Genomic DNA, 11,380 nt, shown 5'->3' with positions numbered 1-11,380 from the left:
AAAAAAAAAAAAAAAAAAAAAAGATTTAGCAAGACATGTGTCTATAATCCCAGGAACACAGCATTCTCTGCTACTTGAAAGGCTGAGGAGGGAAGAGCACCTGAGGCCAGGAGTTCAAGACCATACTATGCAACACAGTGACACCCTATCTCCAAAACAAAACAAAACAAGAACCAAAAAAATCAACAACCTCCACCATCACCAACAACAAAAAAACCCCTAAGATCAGGACCGGTTATACTCAAGCATGTTATATGACCAAAGTCATTAACATTGTGTTGAATGAGAAAGGAATTAAATCCTGTTCAGTGGATGGTAAGTAAGATTTGATCTTAACTATACAATGAGCAGTTTTACATAAAACAAATCAGCGATAGAAACTAATAACAAAGCCAGGTGTGGTGGCACACACCTGTAGTCCCAGGATTTGGGAGGCTGAGAGAAGATGATCATTTGAGCACAAGGGTTCAGACCAGCCTGGGAAACATACTAAGACTATTTTTTGGTTTTTGTTTTTAAAGAAACTAATAACAAAAAGTTCCATACTCAATATTTGCTAATCTCAGAGAATTCTTTTATATAAAATAATGTGTTCTTCATACACAGTAAGATTTTAGGCCAGTCACATGACTTTCTCTTGGTATTTTGGAATAAAATTTCATAAGTGACAGAAAACATGCTTACCTTCAAGGATATCAATTTAGATAGATCACCTATCTGGTGTATGTTATTATCTGATAAATCTAGGTGCTGTAGAGCCGTGCAGCTGTTGATGTGTTCCATTGCCTACCACAAGAAAATTATCATATTAAGTTACTAAAAATAAAAAATTAAATTCTTCCCTACTTTCTTCTACCTACAAGGTCTCCTGCCTCCTCTCATTATTCTTAGAAGCAAAGCTGAACAAGAGAAAAGGGAGGTAATGCTAGTAAACTATCATGTCATAAGCTTCCACAACCATTATCCTTCTAATAGTATAGCACTATCAAGAAGTTCATATCTTCCTAGATATTTACGGCCTGAAGAATTTCAGTGACATGACAGCTGGTATAGAACAGAGTTTACAAGTTTAAAATGAAGCCAAACAGCCTGGATTTAAGTCCTGACTCTACACTGTCCTAGATGTGGGACTTTGGGCAAATTATTTAACTTCTCTGTGCTTTAGTTTTATCCTGTATATATATAATGGGCAAAATAACTACCAGTATATCTACCACCTAGGCTGTCATAACACTGAATGAGTTAATATAGATTAGGTGCTTAGACGGGTATCTAGAATAAATTAATTTCTCAATAAAAGGCAGCTATTACAATCATTTAATCTAGTCTCCTCACTGTCATATCAAAACCTAAGACACAAATATAACTTATTAACTAACCCACAATAATCTAGTCACTAAGAGGTAAAACCAGGACTAGGGTCCAGATCTGCTTCTCATTATACCATTAAACATTTACTTAAAGTTTAATTCAGCAAGATACTGTTTTTCTCCTCACATTCTATTGTTTGACCTACTTTTTTCCTAAGTATAATATAGATTCTTTGTTCATGTTTAAAAGAATACTATACTGTATTATGTGCTTCAAAATGGGATTTTTCAAAATTATGTTAGAGAATGGCCAGGGATTTAGCTCAGTGGCGCCCTGCCTGCCTCCCAAGTACAAGGTCCCAAGTTTGATTCATGAAGGAAAAAAAAAAAACAACTCAGTAACTTTGTTTTTGCTGGGGATTTAGCTCAGTGGCACGGTGCCTGCCTGGCAATCACAAGGTCCTGAGTTCAATCCCCAGTACCACAAAAAAAAAGTTAAGAGATTATCCCCAGGGAGTGGAAATGGACTTCCATTTTTTTTCTACTTATTTATATATTGCTTGAATTTCTTTCTTCTTAAACAGAAAACAGATTTATAATGTTTTTAATTACAAAAAAAATTACCTTGAGATTATTTCCTGCCAAATTCAGCCATTCCAAATGTATTAGTTCCTTTAGCCCTTCCACATAGCCAATGCTATTATGAGGCAAATTTAATACACGGAGTTGGGTAAGTTTGGCCACACCCATCATCCGTACCAGCCGATTATTAGCCACTGACAACTGGAAAGGAAACATATCATTATTCCCCGGAACAATATAGTATATGGGTACAAAACTTTAAAAAGCTGAACATTTCCTAAACAAGCAAACACAACTTATACTTTTCACATTTATTACCTAAATCCATTATCCACAGTATGACTACCTGTATTTTGTTGTTCTAAGCAACTGAAAATACACAAAGCTGACTGATCAGACCTTTTGCTACTAGGTATTAAAGATCCTTTACTACAACAAGGGGGAATATAAGCACCACAAAAATGGGGTCCTCATAATGTTACTCAAAATCTTACAATAGTGCCAGGCATATAAAAGAGAACTAAAAAACACTTCATAAATAAATGAACTCCTTACCCTCAACATGAGGTAAAAAGTAGCAACACACTATTTTTCCAACATAAAATGTCTTCTTTCTTCAACAATGCTTTTTTCTAGTCCAAATAGCACATATGTTTATCTTCAGGAGAAATTGCCATGTAAAAGTTTAAGGCAACATTTACTCCTTTTCAGGCCTTCAGAGGTACTTTCTGTAGGGGTATTTTATTATTTTAATAATGAATTAATCCTATATAACTATTTCCCAGATAGTAACACCCACCTGTATTAATTGTTTGCATTTTTCCAGATTTTCCAATTTAATAATCTGATTTTTATCCAAAATCAAGGTGTGAATATCAGCTTCGCATGGTAAGTTTGGACTCAATTTCTGTAGTCCTTGCCCTGACCAATTGACCACAGATCCTTGAAAAGACAAGAGGATTTGTTAGAAAAGACAAATATAAGCTGGGTGTGGTGGCACATGCCTGTAATCCCAGCCTCAGAAGGCTGAGACAGGAGGATCACCTTGAGTTTGAGGCCAGCCTGAACTACAAAAAAAGACCCTGCCTCAAAAAAATAAAAAGAAGGGGCCAGGAATTTAGCTCAGTTGTTCCCACGCCTGCCTCACAAGCTCAAGGACCTGAGTTTGATCCCCGGTACAAAAAAAAAACAAAACAAACAAAAACAAAAAAAGAAAATACAAATATAAAAGCTAAGTGTAGAAATTCAATTATACTAATGAAATCTCTATCAGTTAGAAAATACTAGAACACAATCAATATCAAGATTTTAAAACTAAGGCTGGGCATGGTGGCACACGCCTGTAGTCCCAGCACTTGGGAGTCTGAGGCAGGAGAGTCGCTGTGAGTTCGCAACCACCCTGGTCTACATAGTGAGTTCCAAGTCAGTCTCAAATACATAGTGAGACCCTGTCTCAAAAAACAACAACAACAAAAAAAAAGATTTTAGAACTAAATCAATCTTGAGTTCTAAATAACCAGATTCAAATACTCATTTTCCTCAGAAATATCAAATTACAACTAGATCTGTGATATTTTAGTCAAGTCTGTATGAAGTAATACTTTGGAATTGTTCATATCTAAATATTCACTTCCATTATTTTATGTCTAAGTAACAATGGCATTTTAAAACTTGAACTGAACTTTTGATAGAGATCAATTTGCTTATAACTAATGACAGGTACATCCTAAAGTGCCCAAACCATTTTGACGAAGTATACTTTAATCAATTCATATATAAAATAGAGTAACACCTATTTCACTAGATTGATGCGAAGATTAAAAGAGATAACACATAACAGCACTTAACCCGAATCTTGCCACGTAGCACTCAATAAAGCGCTCCAGTAACAAGAGACGTTCAGATCCTGGCTCTATCACTTAGCCATTGCAGTTTCCTGGACAAATTACAGTTCTCTTCTGAGCTCACTTTTCCACTCTGCACGACCCGGATGATGGTTAAGACCTCTTTTATACTACACAAGTACTAAACAGGAAAATGAGATAATGTAAAAAGAGAAAAAGGAAAAAAAAAAAACAACCTCAAAACATCATTTGGATCATAAAAAGTGGCTCTACAAATGTTAGCTATGCACTGTCAGCCCCAATCGCCGGATCCGGGCTGCAGAACAGGGAAGAAAAGCGTGGGCTCTGGTTCACCCCGAGATTTTAGCCACTACAAGGCAGAGTTGGGTCAATGGAGTGAGTCTGAGGAAATGCTTCCTGAACGTTCCTGGACAAATTACAGTTCTCTTCTGAGCTCACTTTTCCACTCTGCACGACCCGGATGATGGTTAAGACCTCTTTTATACTACACAAGTACTAAACAGGAAAATGAGATAATGTAAAAAAATAAAAAGAGAAAAAGGAAAAAAAAAACAACCTCAAAACATCATTTGGATCATAAAAAGTGGCTCTACAAATGTTAACTGCCGTTATTGCCCAGATGGGTGAGAGAGGTGGGGTTTAAGAAAAGCAACTATCGAGGGGGGCGGGGCCAGAGGAACTGCCAATGTTAAATTTATACCCAGATTAGGGCTGTTGCGGGAAATAATTAGGTAAGATTGCTCTCTGTGTGAGCTTCAACGTCTTTCAATCTTTTAATGGCGCTTAGCATGTGAGGGAGCGCCTCTGAAAATCTGACGAAAACTGTGGTAATCCAGAAAAGTACACCCATCCTTCTAACACTATTTTAAAAGGTTGACAGATCTCTTGTAACTACCGACACATTCCTCCCTCAAGAATTTAAGGTTCCCAGGTAATCAGCTTCTGACTTAGGGGAAGAGGAGCCTCGACTCCTGCCCTTTTCCCCATCCAGACGGCAACTACCGAACCTCTGTGCCGTAACCAAAACAAAAGGAGCTCCCGGTCCCGCGCCCCCGAGATGTCTCCGGGTCGCTGAAGCACCCATACCCCTTAAAAAAAGGGCAGAAAAGCGTGGGCTCTGGTTCACCCCGAGATTTTAGCCACTACAAGGCAGAGTTGGGTCAATGGAGTGAGTCTGAGGAAATGCTTCCTGAACGTTCTAGGAACTGAAGAGGAAGGGGACACCTGAAGCGCAGGAGAAAGACTGCGGATTTCCCCTAGGCATGCCTCCAAGTAAATGTTCAAGAAGGTCAAAACCCAACGCCCCGACAGGATAGGGAGCGCGGGACTGGGGGCACTGGATATCGCGAATACTCCTGGGGGCTGAAGTCTCGGGCCGGGCGGTCTCGGCGCAGCTGCGGAGTTGGACAGCACGCAGGGACTACAACTCCCAGAAGGAAGCGCGCCTCCGCGACGCCCCCAGCTCCGTATCAAAAGAGCTGGTCTACAACTGCCCCTCAGGGTCCAGCCTTCTTCTCTCCGCCAGGCAACTATTTAATTTGGTTCCATGGAGTAAATCTGGGTACTCAGGGGTGGAGACTGCCTTACCTTCTCCGGGAGGCAAAGCCGAGTCGGCGCGCGCCACCGCCATACTTGCCGCTTGGTAAGACAACCAGGCAACCGTCCTCCTACGCTCTGTGGAGCTTGGAGTCGGCGGGAGGAGCCAGAAACTACAACTCCCAGGAGGCACCACAGCTGACGACCCAATTGGCTGCCTAATGATGTGACCCCTGCCTAGCATCTGAGCGGTAGTGAGCTCTGGGAGCTTAGTCAGCTACCCTATTTGATAGGTAAGCGAACTACATTGTTAGATGATCATTTCACTCCCTGTTCAGGTGTCTGTGAAATTTGATACTTTTATCAACGGGACGCTATAAGAACATTACTTAACCTTAGCAAATCAAATTTGACAGTTCATTGCTAGAAATCTCTAGACGATGCCCCTTTTGACAATTCTGGGTAAGTTGAAAGGTTTCAGATCTGCTATAGGAAGGACTGAGCGATCTTGTTGAGATAATAAAAATGGAAATGTCTTATTTGAAAATTTTAGCTAATTAAAAGGATTTAAAGAATGCTGGAGTAAAAATTTGTATACCGTATTTTTAAGTGGTTGTTCTTCCATATTTACCAAGTTTTGACCTTGGAAAATATTTAATAAATATGAGCCCAGAATCTTCCTCAGAATATTCAAAAAAAGATTAAAAAGTCAAATCTCCAAACTCAGCAGTTATGCTATCCAGTTGAAGGAAAGTTGAAGGATCACACTTTTGATATAACTATTACATGCAAAATGGTATGAATGTAATTATAAACTCAATAAGATTTCAATAAATGAAGAAAGAAATGAAAACTATAATTGTCAGAGGAGACTTGATAGAAGTGGCCTTGAGCCAGAGTTTAAAAGTAGACTCTAAACAGCTCGAGTGTAAGTGAAAGAAAAGATGATGGCACCACTGCTGGTGAAGGTGGGTGATAATGAAGCTTTGCTCACAGGATGTGAGAAACAAACCTGCCCATACCACAAATGTACAACAGGATCTTCCACTTTCTACTACCAACTCCCCCGTTTCTCCCCTTCCTGAATTGCAATCTCCAAAGACTCTGATAATTTGGGGAAATCCAATAACAAGTTTTAGATTTTCAGGCACATTATTCTATTCGTAACCTCTCTCCCTCTCTCCTTCTTTCCCTCTCTCTTCCTCTCTGCTTCTTCTCTCTTTCCCTCTTCCCCTCTCTCTCCTTTTGTCTTCCTCTCCCTCTACCCCACCTCCTTTTCCATTTCCTGCTAGTTTAATCAGAAGACAATTTTCTATTTCTGAAGAGAAAATAAGGATTACTTTCCCATTTGCCAGAAGATCCTTTACCTGTAGAGCACACAGTCTTATGTGTATAACAAAGGAAACCTATTGCCTCCTGGTAATCCCTGTTCTCTGTATGAACCTAAAAGCAGAGAGACTCACCCAAGAAAAATGGTGTTTCTTTGGGAATAGCACAGATTTATCATGGAGCTATGCATGCTATAGTGAAATATGGGCATATTTGAAACCAAGGGACTCCCAGGCTTAACTCCCTCAATATGCTCTTATTTAAACCCCAATCACCTTTCCCCACACCTCAGCCCATAACATATCCAGCAATAGCTGAAACAGACTTTTGTGTGGTTCACCTGTCCTGGGATCCCAAGAAAAGGGTGGAAGGACTCCCTTTTACAGGAATAACTAAGTATAATCTTGACTCTTAAAGAGAATGGCCAGATGCTCCTGGGCAAGGTCCTTTATGGCCAAGTGACCCAGCAGCACTACACAATCGCAGCACAGAACTTCTTTTGTACTTCATATATTTTATAGGTGTGATTGAAAAATATGGTGAATGTTTAAATTAAAATTTTTGTATAGTAAAAGATACATTGCCATTGATCCTTTTCAGTTTGAACACCCTTAGCTTATTCTTCTTATGACGTTCTGAAGTAGTTCTGGAAATCCTCTTTCATGTCTTTAGTTGTTCTATTGTGGCTACCTTGATATCCTAAATTGATTCAAAACTTTTACTTTTCATGATCATTTTGACTTTGTGAAAGAGCCAGAAGTTTCACAGTGCCAAATCTGGTGAATAAGGTGAATGAGGACACACTGAAATGTTCTATGAGCATGCCTTTTTGTTGGATGGCACTCAACAGCAGCATTCACTGTATTTTTTTAATCATACCTCATAAAGACACCAAAGAGGACTTCCAGAACTTCTGTGAAAGTGGTAAGAACAATGAGCTAAGTGTCATTGAAGGGGATTAATGACAATTCACCTTTTCTAAAAATCACACCTCATACATCTAAAATCAAACTACCTTTTAAATTGCCTCATTTAGTATATAGGTTAAATCCAAAAAAGTTCTGAACAAATTAAAGTATTCTACTAGACAAAATTTTAAGCCTCTCAGTAAGGTAGTGTTACTCTAGCAGGCCTGGGATCTAAAAAAAAGACTCATTTCTGTGGGCACAGGATACCTGATCACCAACAGCTGTTCTCCCTAACTCCCATCTGCCACCTCTAATTCATATGCCCACTGTTACAGGCATGATCTAAGTTAAACAGTGCCTTTTTATTGTATTAGTCCCTCTTCCAAAACTTCCCACTTGCAATTCAACTTTTCAAGGCCAACCATAAACCAGCCTTACCTTATTTCTCACCATTTACTCCAATAATTTTTACTTGATATTTTGAGGGTTTGACACAATTAAACTTGTATTCTAGAAAAGTTAAGACTGCTCATAAGAAAAGGGTGAATTAGAAATTAGAACAGTGGCAGGAAGGAGACACTTGTGATAGTAGATGTGACTTTCAACAGAAAGGTTTCAGGGGAATTATTATACAACTGTTTAGCTACCACAAAGGTAAGAGACTAGGAAGATAAACTGGAACAATATTTGTGCATGGTGCAGTTTACAAAATGAAGGTGTTTTTCTTTTTTAAATTTTTTTTTTTTTTGGTACCAGAGATCAAACTCAGGACCTTGTGCTTTCGAGGCAGGTGGCGGAATCACTGAGCTAAATCCCCAGCCCAAACAAATAATTGTATATGTACCCTGAATAGTCCTATAAATTGCAGTGAATATCCTGCGCAGTACTTGAAATAGGTACATGTAATGCTGTGGACTTATTTCTACTTAAACTTTTTAAAAAAAGAGTTTATCTGAAATTTAAATTCAACCGGGTATCTTATATTTGTTTACTTATTTACCTATTTATGGTATTGATGAATGAACCCATAACCTTTATACTGAACTACATCACCATCCATTTTATTTTTATCTTGTATTTTGAAACAGGTTCCTATTAAGTTGTGCAGGCTGGGCTTGAACTTGTGATCCTCCTGCATTAGCATAGATTTACAGGCATGTGTCACCATGCCTAGCCTTGTATTTGTATTTAATTTGCTAATTTCTGGCAACCTAATTAAGAGATAATTTACCCAATGACAGATATAATTTTATTTTTTTCATTTTTAATTGAATTTATTGGTACATTCTAGGTATATAGTACAGTTACATTCATTACTGGGATCCTGTACCTTTACATGACAGGTCTTGCTTCTCATTTTTTGACAGATATAATTTTAAATTCATGTGACCATAGCCTTTTCAATATACTAACCTTTTTAATAATTTAATTATAAATATTATTAGCTGCACATTTAATTTCTCTGGCCACTGCCTCACTGTGTTCATAAGAAGCAGTGTAGCGCCATGAAAGGATGGGAATAAGAAGTAAATTGATGAGGTTAGAAACTTTTCACTGAACACATTTATATAATTTTCTATCATATGAATGTATCTGCCTATTTAAAATACTACATTTTGGTTTTGTTTTTGTGTTTGTTTGTTTGTTTGTTTGTTTTGGTACCGAGGATCAAACTTGGGTTAAGATATTACATTTTAAAAGAAAATGAACTAAAATGTTTTCTATAATGTCAGCAGATAAGAAATTATTTTTAGGATGTCTATGACTAATAAGGGGCCCAAGAGAAACTGTAACATGAAATGCATGATACTGGCAATAAACTGCAAGTTGAAGAATATGCCTGTGAACAATTAGATTTGAATCAGAGTAGGAATGGTGATGTTGCTTTGCTAGGTACCAGCTAGCACATCTGGTTAATGGACAGAAATCCAACATGTAAGGTTTATTTTTCAGCAAGTTGCAATACAGGAAATACACTGTGGCCCTAGATTGAGGGTGTGCATGTGGGAGGAGACAGTATCACTGTGTATTCCAGGTTGTTCTAGAACTCTCAATTCTCCTGGCTCAGCCTCCTCAGTGCTATGATTGCAGGCATTGTCCACAATGCCCTGCTATCATCCAATTTTTTTGTTTGTTTATTTTTTGGTTTTTTGAGACAGGATCTCACTATGTAGTTGAGACTGACCTGGAACTCACTATGGAGCTCAGGCTGGTCTCGAACTTGCAGCGATCCTCCTGCCTCAGCCTCCAGAGTGCTGGGATTACAGGCGTGGGCTACCATGCCCGGCTCTATCATCCCTCTTTTTAAAACAAATACAGGGGAAAGTGTGGAAAATTTTAATTGCTGAACCATGGAGACCCAAATACAGAGGGAAGTTAGCACACTGAATGAGCAAGCATCAGGCTCCAAAGAAAGTCCATGGAAGAGATCAGTGCTGTCACTTAACTAGGTGTATGAGCTTGGACTTGCAATATAAACTCTATGCTCTGCACTCTGTTAAATGGCAATAATAGTAATGCCCAACCCATTCAATTAAATCATGTTAGAAACCCAAAATGCTTGTAATCTCAGCAATTTGGGAGGCTGAGACAGGGGAAGTAGGCAAGTAGAAAGATGCTGCCTGAAAAATAAAAGGGCTGGGGTGGTGTATGAATGCCCTGGATTTGATTCTCAGCAAAGAAAAAGAGAGAGGGAAGGGGAGGGAGAGGGAGAGAGAGACAGAGAGAGAGGAGAAAGAGTAGGAAGAAAAGAGGAAGAGAGGAGACGAGGAAGAAGAAGAAAAGAGGGAAAGAAATAAAAGAAAGGGAAAGGAAAGAAAGGAGGAAGAAAGGAAGACAGACAAAACTGTCTAGCAGAAACTCAATAAAAAGTAGTGGTTTTTTTATTATTGTTAAGGTCACACTGTCCAACAGAAATATGTGTAACATATGAAACCTTCAGTTTTCTAATAGTCATATTTTAAATACAAAGAAACATATTAATAATGTATTTGACTGCATACATTCCAAATATTAGCCTCTCAACAAATATCAAAAATTAATAAAATATTTTTGCAGTCTTTTTTTGGACTGGGGATTGAACTCAGGTCCTTGTACTTGCAAGGCAGGTATGGTGCCACTGAACTACTAAACTAAATTCCTGCCCCTTGCAGTCTTTATTTTTAACTAAGTCTTTGAAATTCCTGTTTTACATTTATAGTCTTCAGTGATGACTACCCACATTTCAAGTGGTCATTGCCACATGTTATAACGGATCTAAAAGCTGGGCCAACAGATCCAATAGGTAACTAAAAGCAAGATAAAGTTTAGCATCTCTGCCTTCATTTAGCTCAGATCCCTGCTGAGCTCTGTAGGTAGGCATTTTAATCACTTAAGGAGTGTCTATACTACAATGTTTATTTATTAACCCTAAACCTACCTAGTCTATCTCAATCCCCTTGAAGACTGAGATGCCAAAACAAGAGTAACTAAACTAATTTTCAGAATTTACAGGGACACACAATTGCCAGCTTTTTTTTTTTTAATTTTATTGAGTTTATTGGTACATTTTAGGGATACAGTACAGTTACAATTAATCACTTGGAGTGTCTATACTACAATGTTTATTTATTAACCCTAAACCTACCTAGTCTATCTCAATCCCCTTGAAGACTGAGATGCCAAAACAAGAGTAACTAAACTAATTTTCAGAATTTACAGGGACACACAATTTTTATATTAACCCTAAACCTACCTAGTCTATCTCAATCCCCTTGAAGACTGAGATGCCAAAACAAGAGTAACTAAACTAATTTTCAGAATTTACAGGGACACACAATTGCCAGCTTTTTTTTTTTTAATTTTATTTTGA

The 11,380-nt window shown here is 38.2% G+C and overlaps 1 protein-coding gene across 4 annotated transcripts in view; it reads right to left on the bottom strand.

Moving 5' to 3' along the window:
- The window catches only part of Cep97 (centrosomal protein 97), a 21,989-nt gene extending 16,415 nt beyond the window's left edge, over positions 1-5,574 (bottom strand). For 2 of the 4 annotated variants that reach the window (XM_010614653.3, XM_010614671.3), the window contains exons 1-4: positions 5,345-5,572; positions 2,692-2,834; positions 1,935-2,093; positions 685-786 (exon numbers count right to left, since the gene is read on the bottom strand). In XM_010614653.3, the coding sequence (XP_010612955.1) occupies positions 685-786; positions 1,935-2,093; positions 2,692-2,834; positions 5,345-5,537 (597 nt within the window). In that variant the 5' untranslated portion in view covers positions 5,538-5,572. Of the gene's footprint in view, positions 1-684; positions 787-1,934; positions 2,094-2,691; positions 2,835-4,981; positions 5,116-5,344 lie in introns of those variants that run through there. The other 2 variants (XM_010614660.3, XM_010614678.3) reach the window with 2 other exon arrangements.
- Positions 5,575-11,380: the final 5,806 nt, after the last annotated feature.

This window comes from Fukomys damarensis, unplaced genomic scaffold (genome assembly GCF_012274545.1).
Source record: "Fukomys damarensis isolate Sample0158 unplaced genomic scaffold, DMR_v1.0_HiC HiC_scaffold_24, whole genome shotgun sequence".
NCBI classification, from domain to species: domain Eukaryota; kingdom Metazoa; phylum Chordata; class Mammalia; order Rodentia; family Bathyergidae; genus Fukomys; species Fukomys damarensis.
The sequence above is the reverse complement of the archived record's forward strand: the minus strand, read 5'-3'. Positions and strand labels throughout refer to the sequence as shown.